The sequence below is a fragment of the Carassius auratus genome, chromosome 41 (genome assembly GCF_003368295.1).
Source record: "Carassius auratus strain Wakin chromosome 41, ASM336829v1, whole genome shotgun sequence".
Lineage (NCBI taxonomy): Eukaryota > Metazoa > Chordata > Actinopteri > Cypriniformes > Cyprinidae > Carassius > Carassius auratus.
In genome coordinates this window covers 14,718,615-14,737,574 of record NC_039283.1, presented here as the reverse complement: position 1 = coordinate 14,737,574, position 18,960 = coordinate 14,718,615, and the positions used below count along the sequence as shown (strand labels likewise).

General features: G+C 36.6%; 1 protein-coding gene across 1 annotated transcript in view; it reads right to left on the bottom strand.

The window, feature by feature from the left end:
• Positions 1-405: 405 nt before the first annotated feature.
• LOC113060180 (beta-chimaerin) overlaps positions 406-18,960 on the bottom strand; it is a 56,324-nt gene continuing 37,769 nt past the window's right edge. Inside the window, exons 7-13 of the mRNA XM_026229068.1 lie at positions 13,011-13,097; positions 6,997-7,081; positions 3,410-3,583; positions 2,143-2,220; positions 1,781-1,918; positions 1,234-1,339; positions 406-830 (exon numbers count right to left, since the gene is read on the bottom strand). Coding sequence (XP_026084853.1) covers positions 659-830; positions 1,234-1,339; positions 1,781-1,918; positions 2,143-2,220; positions 3,410-3,583; positions 6,997-7,081; positions 13,011-13,097 — 840 coding nt within the window. The 3' untranslated portion in view covers positions 406-658. The remainder of the gene's footprint in view (positions 831-1,233; positions 1,340-1,780; positions 1,919-2,142; positions 2,221-3,409; positions 3,584-6,996; positions 7,082-13,010; positions 13,098-18,960) is intronic.

The following is an 18,960-nucleotide window of genomic DNA, read 5'->3' as shown; positions in this document are numbered from 1 at the left end:
GTTTATCCTGTAGAGCATCAAGGTCAATGCACCATAGTTATCTCACATCAGATAAAAAAGGTTCTGTGATTTAAAGGAATACACCCCCCAAAAATGCTAATTTGCTTAAAATTGAATCGCCCTCTAAGCCATCCAAGATTTAGATTAGTTTGTTTCTTCATCAGAACAGATTTGGGGAATTTTAGCATTACATCGCTTAATCACCAATGGATGCTCTGCAGTGAATGGGTGCCGTCAGAATGAGAGTCCAAACAGCTGATAAAAACATCACAGCAATCCACACAACTCCATTTTATCAATAAACATCATCATTTAACATCTTGTTAAGAGCTTTTATCTTAATTGATGGACTGGATTCATGTGGATTACTTGTGGAATATTGTGATGTTTTTATCAGCAGTTTGGACTCTGAATGTGACGGCACCCATTCACTGCAAAGGATCCATCAGTGAGCAAGTGATGCAATGCTACATTTCTCCAAATCTTTTCTGATGAAGAAACAATCTCACCTACATCCAAATTTTCTGCAAACTTACATTTTTGTGTGAACTATTCCTTTAAACAAAATGCCCATCAATAATAACGAACTCTGTATTCAGCACAAATGTGTATGTACACGCTCTTTAAAGTCTTTAAAAGATGTCTTCATTTCAGCTGTTTAGAACAAGATGTCCTCATGCTCTATCAGGAGCTGAACTATCAGTTTCTGGTATCTCATGTCGTTGAGAGTGGCGAGCGCGTTCTGGTCCGGGGGCCGCATGAGCGTCGGGCCAAAAACGATTCCTAGGTTCTCGGAGTTCATGTAATTGTCCTTCTCGTGCATGGTGACCCTGAAAAACAGTGAAAAGATGTGGAAAAAACACCTCAGACGATACAATATTGATAATAAACATGCAAACTGATATACTTTCCATGGTTGGGGAAATGTGACAAAGCTGGCTCGGCAAGTTAGAAGTAAAGTACAAATCCTTGAGGATCACTGCGTACGTTTTTTAATTCCTGACGAGCTAAAGTGCCGTATTTCGTTTCCTGTTTCCTTCTAATCAGTCTTATAAGTTTTATATTCCACGGTGACAGGAAGTAAAATCACTCTATGAAGCTGCAGGGAGGAATGGAACAAAACCCTGAACACCCACCGGCTCTAAGAGGTACAGAGCCATGTAATGAACTATGGGGCCGGCACCTGAGGGAGCAGTAAATGTATGTGGAAATTCAATACATTTGCCATTTTACCTCTTCAGGTGTGTCATCAGATACCGCAGGGTTTCATAATGGGCAGGAGGAAGTTGGAGAAGACCATCATGAACTGCCTCCAGTCTAGAATCAGGGTCTGTTATTTCTGATAACAGAAAATGTAAAAAAAAAAAAAAAAAACACTGTTTAGAATTGTTCAAAGGCTGTTTCTCTGCTAAAACTGTCCCCTGTTCCATGATGTTATAGCAAAGTCCAAAATCGGAGAAATCATGGGATTTTTTTTCTCACAATTCTTTGAAAAATTTAAAGTAAAAAAAAAAAAAACGGCATCTATTGGAAATATAATTCTTTTGTAACATTATAAGTGGTTTCGTCACGTTTGATTGATTGGATCCATTCATTCATAAATGTACTAATTAATTGTCATTAATTTATTCATTTTCATAAAATATGTGAAAGATGAAAAGATCAAAGTTGTTAAAAAAATTATGATCATCAAAACAGAATAGAAGAGTAAGATTCTAGTTAATTCTAACTGATGTATAATTGATATTTTATAATTAATACATAGTTATAAGTCTCTTACTGGCTGCTTGTATGAATTTGGAGTAGACGTCATATGTGATGACTGAAATGGGCAGATCTCGCAAATAAAGCTTCAGAGCTCCGGCGATTATATTGATGTCTGGGTACATGTTGGCACTGATGTCTGCTTTCTCACCATCTGCAAAGTAGAATTAGTTATCTGTTGTGAATAACAGATTAATCACTATACTGTATCAACAATGCATTGTTTTGAATGGAAAAGCATGGGGTTTTCCATCCAGGTTGCTTGTGGATAAAATAACAGTGATATAAAGGATTGTGAGTTTACTGAAGCATGTAAGCAAATGTTTGCTGAACACCTATGATGTACCTGATTACATTAGGTTTGATAATAATACAAACCTCTATCGAAGGCCAGCCGGACATCTTCAATGTGGTCTGTGAAGCCTGACACTCTGTAGAGACCCTCTGATTTCAAACCTGGAAGAAGAAGAAGTAACACATATTATTTACTTCAACCATCCAGTCTGTGGAACTGGAGGTAAACATGTAAATTAGTATTAACCAAACTAGGGCTGAAACCAACAACTACCGTATTTCCGGACTATAAGTCGCACTTTTTTCATAGTTTGGCTGGTCCTACGACTTATAGTCAGGTGCGACTTATTTATCTAAATTAAATTGACATGAACCAAGAGAAATGAACCAAGAGAAAACATTACTGTCTACAGCGCCCTCTCGCGGCTGGAGACCGTAATTCTTTTTCTCAGTCCTTGGTTCTAAATAAATGCGACGTATAGTCCAGTGCGACTTATATATGTTTTTTTCCTCATCATGACGTATTTTTGGACTGATGCGACTTATACTTAGGTGCGACTTATAGTCCGAAAAATACGGTAATCAGAAAATCAGTTCATCTTTTGATTATGCTTACGATATTTTGCATCTTGCCTAGTTGATCTATCATCAAATCACACGTGTGTCTTTCATTATGGAAAATATATATGGAACTGTTCTATAGTCCTTGACTCGTTTTAAGATTAAACTAAAATAGGCTTTCAGTATTTTGGCTAAATTTGAAAATCACTTTCTATCTACTGTATTTATTTTCTAATTGTAAGAAGGATCGCCTTGTGAGGGACCATCTTCATAAAATACAAAAGCAGCTATATAATTTCATGCGTAAAGACTGTGCAAGTAAAAAAATTGTATGATAAGAAAAAATGTATATGCAAAATTTAATTTGAGGATTTTATACTGTCATTATACATTTTTTTTTTTAATATATTTCTAACAATGTAAAACTAGGGCTGTCAATACATAATTGTTTAAACTTTTATAAAACAAAAAATCTATGGAAAGTAGCATATTTCAGCATATTTTTCTCTTAAACAAAGCAAGCCGAAAGCCGGTTGGCTAACATATGAACTAATTTCTCAAAGAATGCTCTCTTTATTGGAGGCATCACCCAATAAGTCAAAATGTGGAGAATGTTTGGTCCTCTCCCTGCTGTTTTAGGTTAGTTATCTAAGGATTCTTCTTTTTGCACACCTTGATATATGACAAGGAGACGTCAGAGCAGAGGGCAGCTGCCTACAGACAGTGATTAAGTGCCTTACTGAAGGCCACAGGTGCAGCCTGAGATCTCCATGTTAAAATGTTCCAGTACCTCTGTGCTCGATCTCTTTGATACACATGTCCAGAACCATCGGCCTTGGCGTGTTGTGGGCTTTGACCAGTGTGGTGAGATCGCAGCTGAAGACCTTCTTGATCCTGCGGAGGTCCGGCTGACAGTCGCTGGGCACTAGTTTGGAGCACTGTTTGTGCACGTTCAGCCCGCAGTCTGCAAGAGTAACAGGTCAAAAGGTTAGAAGAGTGTGACCCTGTTGTCTCCAAAGAGGCAAGAAGACAGGCTCCGAGAGAATGGAGGCCCAAAGCGTCTACGTGTGTGTGTCTAGGGATCTGATGGAGGGTATATCTTCAGGGGTAAACAGGTGTGTGTCAGTCAAACTGGGTGGTACATTGTCAGAATATGTGTCACATGCTGCTGTTTGTTTGTGGCTCTGTCAATCTGAGAGCGTAACCTTGAGCGACTCATACATACACATACGTGAGTGCAAGTATATATCAGCTTCCTCTGCGTGACGGACACCTGCTAAATTGAAAAACAATTCTCCTCTGGCCCCCAAATACAATGAGTCAAGACTGAATTTTTGTGTCAGATAGTCACATATTTTGTTCATTTGAAGCACCATAAGGAATCTGTGGCCATAAAGTTCTGAAAAAGTTCTGTTTTTCAGCAACACTATAAAGTTAAATTTGTTAACAGTACTTATTGCATAGGTATCATGAACTTACAGTATATAACTATATAACCTTACACTTTATTTTAAGGTATTTTATTGTTACAGTGTAATTATACATTTAAGTACTGAGAAATATTAATTAACTATTATATGGTTAGGGTTAGGATTGGCTTTGGGTTACTTCCACGTAATTATGCATAATTAATTGTTGTTATATTAGTAAATACATGTAACGTGTAACATGGACACCTTAAAATAAAGTGTTACCCTATTTAATTATTACTTTTTGTGGCTATACTACTTAAACCATTCATGGACTGGTCTCATCCACTTCCATTACAAGTTAACTAAAACTAAAATCATTCAATATTCATTTTTGGGTGAACTTTAAGTTCGAAATGTAGTATTTATACTATTTGTTCTAGTAAATCAAAGTGTATGTATCACTGCAAGAAAGGTGAGATGAACAGTAAAAGAATATGTTTTCACACTAAAATCATATTTGTTTTTATTTCAAGCAATGTTTTTAAAACTACTTGTTCATTGTATATCAACTGATATTATTCTCAATATGCATAAAATATAAAATAATAATAATAATTAGTATAAGTACAAACAATGCTGTAAAAGTATTGTAAAGCATTTTCCATATTACTACTATGCTCATACTCAGGGTTTGATATTTGAAATAAAAAAATAAAAAAATAAAATAATAATAATTTTTATATATAATAGTATTAAACCTCACCATGTGTTAATGTGCCCCACACAAGTTGTTCTATAGACATTAATTATACCTCAAACTATATGGCATAAGTGTTTGAACGATTATATATTGTTAACAGAATATATAAAGATCAGAGCATCATTAAACTTTTTTTTTTAACTTAAGAGAGTAAGCAACCTAGCAACCACATAGCAACAACCTACTCTCAGTGGCGATGTTTACATTTCACATAGTCCTCATATTTTCATCAGAAAATGTCAAATCTACTTAAAATTGCAGTTGAAAGAGCTTTACTACCAGTGATGCAAAACTCTCTCTTTAACTCCACAATTAGAACATGTGAACAAGTTTTATGTCATTTAACTTGTAAGAATCCTAGTTTTATACCCTGCTTTGACACTGGGACGGTGTGTGTATGTAGGGGAATGTGGTAGTAGGGTGTTCTGTCTTCTCTGTGTGTCTCCAGTAGCATGCACATGCCGTCCTACTATTCCTCATCCTCAGAAATGTCATTAATCACACTTTCTGTCAGTTTAACTGCCTGCATGGAGCCCTCCTTCACATCTCTGGGGCATTGAGACAAAAAAAAAAACAAGGAAGACAAAAAGACAAACTCTCTGTGTTCTTCCGTATGAGCCTGAGGACACATTCAACTCCGCTCGAATTCTCAATGTGTCTGATGACACTGGCTTGCCTGGGGGCCAGAGTGAAAGAGGAGAGGCTCCTGTGTGAAAACAAAAGGCTTGGATAATGGCCTGAATGGATGAGACCATTTACAGTGTGAAAAACCAACATTGAAGCCTTGTGACTGGACTGAGTTTATGTACTGAGTGTTTTGGGAAAGTGATGTCAAACAATAACCAGCTCCATGTTAACATGAGATCTGAGCAAAGCCCGTAATCATGGAATTAAGGTGGATTTGTTTATCTAGGCCACATCTAGGAACATCCTGTACTGAAAACAGTTAAGGATGCCTCACAAAACAAAACAAAACACTTAAGGGTGATACAAGATCACACTGTCAGGGTTTATTTTTGCAATAATAACTTTCTGCCTAATTATTACTTACTTAATGCCACAGCTTACATGAAATATTAATGAACAATACTTTTATGACACATATTATCTAGTTAATTAATGAACAATAATTTATCATTGTGACGAGTGGGGCGGGGCCGGGAGCCGTGGGAACGGAGCGGTTAATGAGTGACACCTGCACCACTCACCAGTCTCGAGTCCCACGAAGGAGCTCTGGAAGGATAAAAGGAGGAGTAACAACAGTGAAAGACGAGAGAGGACCTTATTTTGTGTTTTGGTTCTGTTTGTGCGTGAGGGGCTTGTCGCGCTGTTTTGTGTTTATTTTGTTATTAAAGTTTCATGTGAATGTTCGCCTCCTCCTTTCCGACCTACAAACTGTTTTACAATTCTAATAATATTAGTATTAGTATAATATAGGTTCATTTTTTTAAATATATCATAGGGTCATAGGAGTATTTTTGTTAACTATCCTTTTAACATTAGTTCATGTATTACGATCAAACCTAAATGAACAATATAAGACAACAATAATAACAATAGTTTACTTATAAATTCACCTATATTCACCTGGATGAAAATAATTCCTGCAAAAATTGTTAGTTCATGATACAAATTTTTTTAAGTTGAAAGAATTTAACTACTGTATATATTATAAAGCTATTGTTTAAATCATATACATCACTTCTACATAACAATCAATAAAGTGTCATATTTTTTCATACAGTACAGTTGTGTGTGTGCATCCATGGATCTTTTTAGATATGTTTATCTGTGTGATTGGAAGTGTAGCCTGATGCAATTGGCATTACTACAAGAAGACTGTCCTGGTTTACCTGGGTGTGCCTCTCTCACAGTACTCTATAGTGTACACACTATAAATAGTCAACACTCATCAGAAGGCACTCAACTGGTTTGGACCAGGTGTCATTGAGGAATGCAAAATTCCCACACATCAGCATACTAGTTAAAGCCTTTATTGTCCCAGGTATCACTTTCAGTATTTAGCCTCGGGTTGCCACTGCACGTTGGAAAAGTTCTACAGCCAATTAGGCATTGTTCCCAGAATGGCACGATAAATTATCTGGACCCTAAGCAGCCTTTGGATTGTAATTTGATATGAATTATGCTCCTTGGCTGGTGCCATAATTCTGATGCACACTTTATTTGAGATTGGTGGAGGGTTACCTGAGCAACGGACGCCCTGGGCGATAAGACCCCACATGAAGTTTGCACAGTATTCACACCAGTGTGGCCCTCTGAAGGTGTGCACCTACACCAAAGACAAAGCAGTCATTGTAAGTCAAACACACACTGAAAACACACATACATACACACATATTAATCCAGTGATTCATTCATCTCTACATTTTCATTTCCAGCTAAAGCTCATAATGAAAGTTCCACAGAACTTGAATGATTATATTTCCAGAGTATCTCTCACTTGGACTAGACAAACATACAGACTGGACAAAAGCATTGGACTTCACATTCATAGCTGTATTTTGTGGGAAAGAACCACTGGCATTATTATTTCAACAAATTTGGCAGTTACCATTACTGTCCAACATTGTTTAAGTTCAGTATTCTATTTTCTTAATTCGATTCAATAAAATTTTCATTCATTTTTTTTTATTGAATTTCAGTTTGCCACCTTACCTCAGAAAAACAAAACAGAACAACATAGCTGTGAAAACACAACATACAAAAAACATAACAACTAAATATAAAACAAATAAATAAAACCCAAAACAAAAATCTAAACAAAACACAAAACATCAAATAAAAACGATTTTATTTCAATTTGCCACTTGCCTCAGGAAATTCTAAACAAAATATAAAGAAAAACAAAACAAAATATAAAGAAAAACAAAACAAAATAAAAAACAAAATAAATAAAACCAAATAAACAAAACACAAATATTAAATAAAACAATTCACAGTACAATGATCAAAGAAGTTTCAGGAAATGACCTGAAAATGTGACTAAAGTTATTAAAACTTTGTTGTCCGTCATCATGGAACCATTACCATGGCAACGTGTTTGTACACTATAATAGCTCTTGGGTCATAGCTCCAAAATTGTATTTAAACTGACTCATGATTTGATGTGGGAAACCACAGCCAGTGACGAGTGAAGCTATTGATTGAACTTCTGTGAAGTGTCATCTCCACCTTCTCTGTCAAACCATCAGAGAGCAACCAAGCACTCAAGGGTCAGTCTGATGGCAGGAAGAACTTCAGAGATAAAACTGCTCCTACCCAAAGTCCTGAGGAAATAATCAAGCCGAGGTAAAGGCTAGGGGGTTGTACCAAAATAATGTAGATAGGTTGGACCCCCTGTGATGACAGCCCTGATTTTTAGAATGATGATTCACGTGAGTCAGATTACATGTTTGTGAGGGGAAATTACTGTGTCTGGCATCTGTTACCAAGCTGCTGGAAGTCAGGCGCAAAGCATGTTCCCATGCACACCCTTGTGCTGCCAAAACACATGAGTTTTGGAACAAAGCCCAAGTGTGTGAATGCTGAAACAGAATTATCATAATGAGAGTACTTTTCATCTCAGTCTAGAACTACTGTAGCAGCTGTTCCAGAATCAAGCTGGAATGTCACCTTATAAGTGACTGATCTGTACCCTAGATAGGGCAAAGATGCTGCATAGTAAATAAATAGCACTCAATACACATAGCAATATGCAGTAGGCAGTTTGTTTGAGTTTTATTGAATGTTTTATATTTTATTGTATTTATTTTAGTGTAGTTTATTACATTAGTTTTATTTTATTTGGGTAAAAGTCAGGTCTAGTTTTATTTTGTTTAACTTTTTTTTAAGCAATTACATTTAATTTGATTACTTTTAGTATCAAAATAATTATTTTTATAATTCTTCTTATTATTATTATTATTAAGTATTTACAATCAATAATAAATATTTTTATTATTGTCTGTCATCTTGAATGTACTTTTCCTACAAGCTTGTAACAGCACATTCTGGGATGTATATTTTTTAGTGCTGTCAATCGATTAAAAAAAATTAACTAATTAATCGCACAATTTTTTACAATTAATCGCGATTAATCGCAATTAAAAGACTGAAACTTTTTGGATATGTAAATGTAAAATGTAAATAATTAATGTAAACTCAAGACAAAGAAACTATTTAAATTCAAAATATGATTGTTTATTGGAATTTTTGTTTAACTTGTAACACAGATTTTCTCATGTAAACAACATACCTGCAATAAACCATCAATATCCTCCAAATTAACTGTTGGCTTGAAAGCCATATTTATTACAGAAATAAAAACACAGGCATGTAAGTGCCATTTGAATTTCAAAACAATCAATGCCAATAAAAAACAAAAATGATTTCCATGTTGAATTCTAAGTGGACTGCAAAAAAATTCCAAAGTATAGTCATTGCCAGTGCTTTAAGTGGGCCAGTACGCACCAGTATACTCAGTACGGCCACTTCCAAATATAGCTCTTGAGCGTACCGCCACCTCTCCGTGCGCCCAGAACGTGCTTGTAGCGTACCGGTACGCTCATTTGGACATCTGTTTTAATAGAGGTTTTAATCTTTTACCTGCACTGCCGATTTTCAGAGCGCCCTTCACAATGCAAGCTTCCTAATTCATCCCACCCAGAGCAGAAACTACATTACCCATTCACCCTTAAGTTACACAAGTGAATAGTGCATGTGTCGCTTTTCCCACTGTAAGTGTCAACAACTCAACGTGGCCGGAAAAGGTGTGTGAAACTCGTTGTGAGTTATACTAAAGCAAAATCTTGAGTATTTATTGTCTGATAAACATTAAAAACTGTCTGCGGAGGTTGAGTCGTCCTGCAGCCCCCGCTGGCTGTTCATTGGCTGCAGCATCTTTCTTCTAAGTTCTAAAAAAATACCGTAGACGGCAAGGCACAAATTTAGATATTCATTTATCTAATTAATCTATAGCCTATGCACAAAGACAATAAGATCTTTTTGTCCCCTTTTTGTTTTAAAGCTTGATGAAGAGAGAGAGCGCAAGTTGCTGCAGCTGCGAGGAGGACAGTGATGCACGCGTACAGGGGTGATTGACAGTTCGCGGCACTGTGAACAAAAAATACTCCGCTACACAATTATTTTGTTATTTTCGTTTAAGCTTATTAACGTTAGCGTTACAGAAAGGTCTGATTTACGCACTGTTACAGTCATTGTTTTTTTTTTTTTAAACAATGACATTTGAGTTCATGATTTTAATGTTGCTGTTTCTTGTGGCAGACTAAATGAAGAGTAAAGTTTCTTGTGGCAGACTGAAGAGTAATCCGGCAGAGTTTTATACTGAAACTTTCCGTCTAAAAGTCCTTCCTTGGTCTTATCCATATTTCTTTGCAAGTTGAACACACATAGGCCACAACTGGAAATAAAAAAAACTGCAACCGCGTTAATTGCGTTATTTTTCTTTAACGCGTTAAATATTTCAAATTAATCGAATGCGTTAACGCGCTAATTTTGACAGCACTAATATTTTTTTGATGGATAAATCTGGCCAAATATGATATTTAATTAAAAAATAATAATGTTTATTTTATTTTATACATTTTATTTTATTTCTTAACAATTCATTTAATTATTTATTGTTTACCTTTAGTATCTAAATAATTATGATGCTTTTTAGATTGATACATTTGTCCAAAACAAAATATCTCATGAGCCAGCATAAATTACGTTCCCTTTGCATTGGGAACGCACCACTGATACTTTAAAGTGCTACCTACTGAGTGAGCTCACTAGGTTTTGGAACACAGCCTCTGTAAGAACTCTCATGTGGGAGTTGATACTGAACAATCCATGATGCTCTCATGACTGCTGCTGACATAATGAGGAAGCTTTAAAAGCGACACGCTGATTGCTTTGTTTGGCTCTTTCGGAGTTTAAAAAGGAAGCCAGATGATGGCACACTGTGTTCATTCTCAGTCTCAGTCATTTTTCAGAAGCTGAAAAGGCATGAAAAAGGAGAGGCCATTGAGCAGCTCGGCAGCAAGAGGCTATTGATTTGTGCGATGAATCCAATCAGTCAATAGTGCTGTTAATGAATTAAAAGCCTAGTCAATTAGGCCCATATGATAGATTTACGCTTATTGACACAAGGCTCATGGTATGTGTATGTGCATTTAAATGCTGTCAGCACATAAACATTTGTATGAAGCAACAGTTTCAAATAGGGATGTCAAATTTCGATTATTTCCATGATCGATCGTCGTTTAAATTAACGATCAATTAATCGATTAATCGTTAACCATAATACTGCAAAATGCATCTATTGCAGGCACGCAGTCAGCGGTATGACAGGATGTGCAAAAGCCACACACACACACACAAAACGCTTTCTCACTTGAATTAAAGAGGTTTTAGTCTGAATAAAATGCTAGTAGCAGGATTATAAAATGAATAGATGCGATTATGATCATTTGATAAAATGAAGAGAGCGCGCCATACTTTTGAGGTCATTTTACTTTGTTGACAGTTTCCAATCCCGCACGGAGAACGCTGAACGCGCATCTTTAAATGGTTTTGTGGTGCTCGTTGTTGTATTTTAAAGCACAATTGCAATGTTTTCAACTGACATTATTGTATAAATTTATCCGAAATGTGGAGCGCGTGTGACTGCGCTGCACATTAAGTGAACTACATCGGCGCTGCTGCACCAAAACACAGTTGCTCACATTAATTTGATCCTGCTGGATTCTGTCCTAGAAAATGTCAGATTTTTAAAAACCCGGCATACAGCGCATTAGATCGTGACAGTGCATGCGTGCAGACGAGGATGAGCGAGCGCGGCTTTGGCTAGATTTATTTGGAGGTTATTGCTCATGTCTCATTCGGCACAAATCGAAATGTTTCCATATTCGCAATGTATTTGAATGTTAAACTATTATTTATAATGTAAACTAGGCTTGTACTTAACACGCATTCGCATATAGACGGAAAAGATGATCCTCTTCATATGAGCAAAAACGTCCTTGGCATAACAGCAGAGTGGACCGGTATACTACGGTCTATTTAAACTGAATGCTCCAGGAATGTGTCGGTCACAGCGCCTATTAATCGCTGTTTTGAATCCAGCAATTATTTATTTAGAAATGATAAGATCTGATTATGACAAGTGTGGTATAAAAGCTTTGTTTATTAGAGGAATAATAGGTTAACTGGAAAATGTTAGATCGCGACCATGCTTTTGGACCCCATAGTCTTCATTTACGCGGCTTTGTTCTGGTTTGCCGGTTGGTCACGAATTTCCACAAATTCAGTATATTTAGGCATTGTTTCTTTTCCTAAATCTTCATAGTCTAACCCTCTAATTTCCCAGGTTTATTTTATTATCTTTCGCTTTTAATAACTGTTTTCGCATCTCTTACTGTGGTAAACATGGGAAGGGAAATTAAAGATTTCATGAATTAAGAATTCGTTCGATTTATTAATTTGTTCCCTTATTTCACTTAAATCATGGGTTATTTAGGGAACAAAATTAATGAAACATGGACAATTGGCACATTAATAATTCGTAGGAATTAATTAACAAGTTGTAGGAATGAATAGACTACCTGTCCTGTCACTGTGTCCCGCAGCCCTGCAAAGCGGACGATATAAAACAGTTATCTGATGAAATGATTAGTAACTACATTTCTATAGCATTTAATGTTGAAGAATTTTATGTTGTTTCTATTTTAATGTACTTTAAAGTTTAAATCACATTAAAAGCTTAATTTGTACATTGTGAATGAATGATGATGCTTTTATATATCGTCACCGTCACTCACAGCCGCTCGCACGTGTTGAGTGCGCATGAGCCGCACGCAGCCCAACATTGAATCGGTTAACCGACCATCCATAGCCTTAATCGATTGCATCTCTTATCGACAATTAATCGATCATCGATTAATCGTTGACATCCCTAGTTTCAAACAACCTTATGTTAATGCCAAATATATATATGCACAAGGCTCCACAAAATATCTTCAGTATGCTCAATATTAACATCATATAGATTAACATGTATTAATAAAGAAAAATATGATCTATATATATATATATATATATATATATATATATATATATATATATTTTTTTTTTTTTTTTTTTTTTAATAGACCCCAAATGTTGGTGTAATTACCATAATTTCAGCATGATATAAACATAACACAAACAGCACCCACCTTAAAGTTGTGGATCTTCTCATAGTGGCAGTGTTTCTCCGGTCTGTCCCTGATTGTGGCCCGTCTGCTCAGTGGTGACGAGTTGATCTGTGAACAAGCCAAAATCTTTAGAGGCTTCCATAGGAAGGCACACTTACTGCCCAGATTCACCCCCAGAGCTAACGCCAACAGCTCCTGGTGCTTACAGTCCTTCTGCTTGGCTTTGTGAGGGGCTAATTCACCCTTCGCTGACCCCTTAGTGCCAACAACCTGGGCCCTGGGCCTCGGAAGAGCCTGCATCCCCTCTGTAGAGGAAGATAGGGAATAATGTGGAAAGGGGGACAAGTCCTCCACTCCTTGGTGATCTGGGTCGAATGAGAAGGGGGGCAGCCTGGTCCTGCATGGGCAGGGCTGGGGGTGGGAGGCATGGTGGGTGGGCTGCCTGGGGGCAGGAGTGTGTCTCACACAATAGCATACATTCAGCACTCAGAGAGAATGGCCATGCAAGAGAGGGAGAGATGGAGTGACTGTGTCAGTCTTGTAAATACATCTCAGCAGGTTTTTGCAGTGGGATCAATGGAATCCAGAACACAGCACTTCCAGACACGATTCCACCGCAGTTCCCTTGAGCGAGGATATTCCTGCGGCTAAGAACCAAAGAGCAAGGCTTTATAAGCCCTAAAATCAGAGATTTAGTCTGAGAAGAGTAGGTTCTCTCTTAGTATTTTTCAGGTCTAGCACTGGTTTAGCCTTCTAGTCTCTACACTTCTGATTGTAACAAATCAGATCAGGATTGAAGCAGATTTACAATCCTTTTCCGGCATCACGGGATAATCCTATAGTGCCGGAATCACTTGTTTCAGGATTCAGACTTTCTTAGACCCCTTTTAAACCTGGTCTTTCGATCCATTTCAGGTGATCTAATCAAAAGTGGATAGCGAAAAACACAAATGTAACCAGGGTGCAAATTATTACTCAAACCTACAACGCCCCTAAAGAGACACGTTGATTTGATCTTAAAAGTTTTGCAGGCAAACACAAAGTTTCTTGGGGGAAAGCATACTTTAGCAAAAGAACACAAAAGATTTGACATATAACGTTTCCTCATATCTCATATTTTTTTCCACCACCATGTCCCCTTGAGGGTCTCCATACAAACCACAGGGTACACTCAAAAGATTTTGTAGATTGGTTTCCTTAGATTTTTATTTAGCAAATTTCTCAAATAATTACATAGAAACAGCAAGTTCCACATTGAATTAAAGATCACATTCTTATGTAGAAAGACTGAGATGGTATTTCCATTGCACAAAAACTTCTTTAAAGCGGAAAAGGGTTCTTTAAATCATTAAAATATTCTTCATGTCATGGTTCCTTTGAGAAATTATCATTGAAATGTACTCAGGGGAACCATAAATGATTTTCTGTAGCATCACAAAAAATATATATATATTTGGAACCTTGAAATTTAAGAATGTATAGTTGTAAAATGCAACATGTCTTAAAGGACCCTTGTCACTGACTCATGCTCGGGCTGGGGGACAGTGACCCCTCTCAGCAGGAGGCTGATGCCGAGTCCAGCAACACTGTCTGGGTATTTGCTGAAGCATCCTGTTGAACACACATCAGACTTCCTAGCCTAAAAGATACAGCAGAACTGATGGAGCAGAATGTGTGAATGCTGAAGATGAAGAAAATCAGCCTGGCTACAGCTCACATATTCAAGATATGCCACATTCAGAGACATGATGTTCTTGATTTCCCAGAAAAGTCAGGCGCAGGTGAGCGGCAGTCTGTCAGGGTTGTGTTTACTAAAAGTATAAGCATTGCTAAAAAAGTGCTGGTGTGGTTTTTATTGCTGCTGACCTCCACTCCACTGTGACACATTTTTGTGTGCTGGGGGTTACAGGCAGGGCAGTTAACATGTGCTCCACTGGTCGACTAATATGTACTATTAACTATTAACAAGTACTAAAAGTATTAAAATTAACACCATCGAGGACGGCATTGGTTTATTTGAATAAAATAAGGTTTTAATTCAAATATAAAAACCACAACAACTAAAATCCAATGGCGAATTAGCCCGTTAGCATACAAAATAATATCCTGATGTTCCCTGTAAAAAATACCTACACTTCATAGTTTAATTTAATAATTTATTTAATTTAAATAATATACTTCAAAACAATATATATTTTTAGCCCAATTAAGTACTTAAGTACAATTATATATGTAATTTCATAGTTACTTCTTTTGCATTTGAAATGTTTATTAAATTCTTCTTCCAAAAGTAATGACAAGCATTTCACAATAAACTAAATTTTACTTTAATGTAATTTTAGTTGCATGTCATTTGTAATCACACATTCGTAATTTGCAGTCGCTATTTAGAACATTAACACACTGCAGTTAAAATTATTTTAAAAAAGTATTTTATATGTGCTTTGACATGTTAGTCAACACACACAACTAAGTGTACTTCTTAAAAAATGTGACGAAAGATTACGGTTGCAAAATGTAGAATATATTATGGCTAATTCAAAACAGCATAGACGACCAACATCCAGTTCAGAAAACCTAAACTGCAACACCAGCACTAAAGGGAAAACAGTGTCTGAGAGTCACACTTTTAAGCTGTACACTCAAAAGAAAGATAAAGGGATTCTGGGGAGTGATAAAAGGGAAGAGGGAGACGGGGAGCAAAGACAGTGTGAGTGCATGAGCAAGACTTGCACTTTTTGTCCTAAGGCAGATGGCTTCTTGTCTCCTATCGAAAGAGGCGCAAAAGCAAAACACAAAAGAGAGACAATAAGACCTAGTCTCTTTTTAGAGACCATTGTATTGACAGAAGAGACCCCCACAGCTGAGAAGACAGACAGAAGTAGGGCACATAATGTGTGAACATTACAGAACCACATCCTATGTGAATGTGCTATATTCATTTAATACACTATTCAGTTCATTTAAAATACTGTCAGCACAGCAGGACATTTAAGGACATTCAAGTACAAAAATTGCACTTTGTCAAACTGGCCAAACAGAGAACTTGACTGGAAGAGACATTATTATGACTTATAAACAATACAACTGCAAGAAAGTTAAAAAACGGATAATTCCAATCCTTCATCTTAAAAGCTGCACTGCTGGAATATAATGTAAACAACAATGATAAATCACTGCAAAGCACTAATTCTAATAACTCTGATTCATCAGCAGTGAGTGGTTTTAGATGGATCTTGTCAGGCCAGCAGAACACTCAAGCGATAAGTCTTATTAGAGGACGACAGGCACTTGAACTCTGAGCTATGCAGGTAACCAGACAGGTAAGGTGAATGTTTCATTCAGACGAACACACAAGAAGACTGCCGTCATTAAAAGACACTTCCCATTTCTGCTCCCTAAATGTGACCAGCAAATGCTCAGACACTCAAGTACTGTGAATCAAAATCGAAAGTCTCTTCTGCTCACCACAGCTGCATTTATTTGATCAGAAATACAGAAAAAAAACAGTCATATTGTAAAATATTATTGCAATTTAAAATAATGGGATTCTTTGATGAATAAAATGTAAAAAAGAACAGCATTTATTCAAAATAGAAATCTTGTGCAACAATAAACGTCAAAAGTTGTTGTTTTTTTCTTTTTTTTTCTTTTAAAAAAATGAATGCTTTTATTCAGCAAGGATATATTATAAATTGACAAAATGTGAAAATAAAGACTTATATTGTTACAAAGATTTCTTTCAAAATAAACACTGTTCTCTTTAAGTATATTCATCACAGCTTCCAAAAACAAATATATATATAGAGGCCTGTGCGATATGGACAACAAAAAAAAAACCTATCACGATTTCTTGATAAATTTTGCGATTTCGATTTTAATCAAGATTTTGACAAACAAAGACATGCTTCACAGTCATAAATGCATTCAGTATAAATTTGAAACATATTTCCAAAAGCAAAGCAATGAGAGCTTTATCAAAAAGCTGTAACATGTCTCTAGAACAGACATAGGTCAAAATAATCACCAAGTAAAGATGTCAAACAAAATGTCTAGACATATGCCACAGCCCTAATACATATAAGAAGCACAACTGCTTCCAACATTGATAGTTATCAGCATATTAGAATCATATTAGAAACCATTATTTCAAATGGTAATGTTACTATTTTATTTCTTCTGTATTCTGGTCAAATAAATGCAGAAAGGCTGTTCTATAAAGACAGTCTGGCGCTTCTGACTCACAGCCTGTAAGTACGTTTTTGTATTTAAAGAATTTGCCACTCATGATTCAAACATGAGTTTTGAGCAGTGTAGAGTAGTGCTTGTTGTTTGTCGTTTCTCCGATTACAAATGCAGATCAATAATAAAAAAAAAAAGATCATGAAAGAATATTGGAGCTCTGATGAGTGAAAAAGAAAGAATGCTGAAGAGGAAGAAAAACAACCTGGTGTAAGGGAAACAGGTCAATTTAGCTCAAAGGGAATCATTTAATAATTTAAAGGGAATTTGAACAGAAACACTGTTTCACGGCTGATCACTGCGATTCACTGAACGAGCCGTTTAACATCAAATCTGCGCTGGATACTAATATCCAAACTATAGTGAAAACACTATCAATTAGCACAGTAACAAGATCGGCAGTTTAAGACATTAACTTGTAAGCACAAAACACAAGATACTTCTCTTTTCAATATGAATAAGGCTTTATTAGATAAATCTAAGACATATAAACTAATCTAACACATAAACGCACGCACTCACACATTCACACAAGTTGCAGGAAGATCGAAAGTTAGGAAAAGATGAGTTTAAGAGAATGGAAATATGGAATCCCAAGTTTACAGCAATACGTTAAATTGCATAGACATGAACAACCATCAATCACGTAATTAGCGCTCGCATTGAGTTCCTCAATGAGGTTAAAATTATATTAGATACACCAGTAAAGGTCACAGTCTGGAGGTAAAGTTACTTGCATCTCCTGTGAAGAAGGAGCCTCGGTGAAAGGGCTATCCCGAGGTCGTTGATTGGCTGGAAGTTCAGTCTCTGAAGCGACGTCTTGGGAAGCCCGTGGTTGTTGGACGTTGGCTGAAAGTGCAGAGTCGTGTTCGCTGGTTGAAGTTTCAACGGACTTTACAAAACTTAACTCAGAACACGAAACTCTCAAACGGAAAAGAAAAGAAATAAAGTTTGAGAGACTAGGTTGTGTTCCTTCTCATCGTGGCATAGTAGCAGCAGGCAGGCACGCTGGAACCGCGCTCAAAGAACAATGATGACTAACTGCATGGCTAGATGCTACAAGCTAGCCGAAGCATAGCTAGAGACTAGAAACTGGGATGACTGATAGCACGAGCAATGCTAGAACTAAAAGCCGACATGGCTAATAGCAGCAGCTAGGGACTAAAAGCAAAATTTCATGGTGTCCAAAGTATTTAAACTTCCCTGTTGGCCACACCTCAAATGTTGCCTTGACCAATCAGATATGGTCTTGGCTCGGGGGTATCATAAATAATTTGTTTATCTTACCAAGCATGTGGTTCCTGCCTCACAGGGTCTAATTTTGGAAATGAATCCTATAACACGATTATGATATATTTTACAAATAAATGATTGTCAGGACAATATCAAGCAAGAAAATTCGATTATATCAATACTAGACATGACTATGTATCCTATAGTTATCAAAAGACATACACAATAAGTGATTATACATGATAGTCAAATGTGTGGGTTACACATAAATGAATATGGAGTTAAGCAATGGAATGATTCATTTATAAGTCTTTTTTGAGTTCATTCTGGTCCATATATATGTACAAAAAGCAGTTTCTTTGCCATTCTCTGGCAAAGGGATGTTCTGTGAAGACAGAGGTTTAAAGCCCTTCCCCCTTAGGAATTTCAGTCTGGTTCTGCTAGGTGTGGGGGGGGGGTCAATGGGACTTGTGCAGTACTCTCATGGGTTTCCATG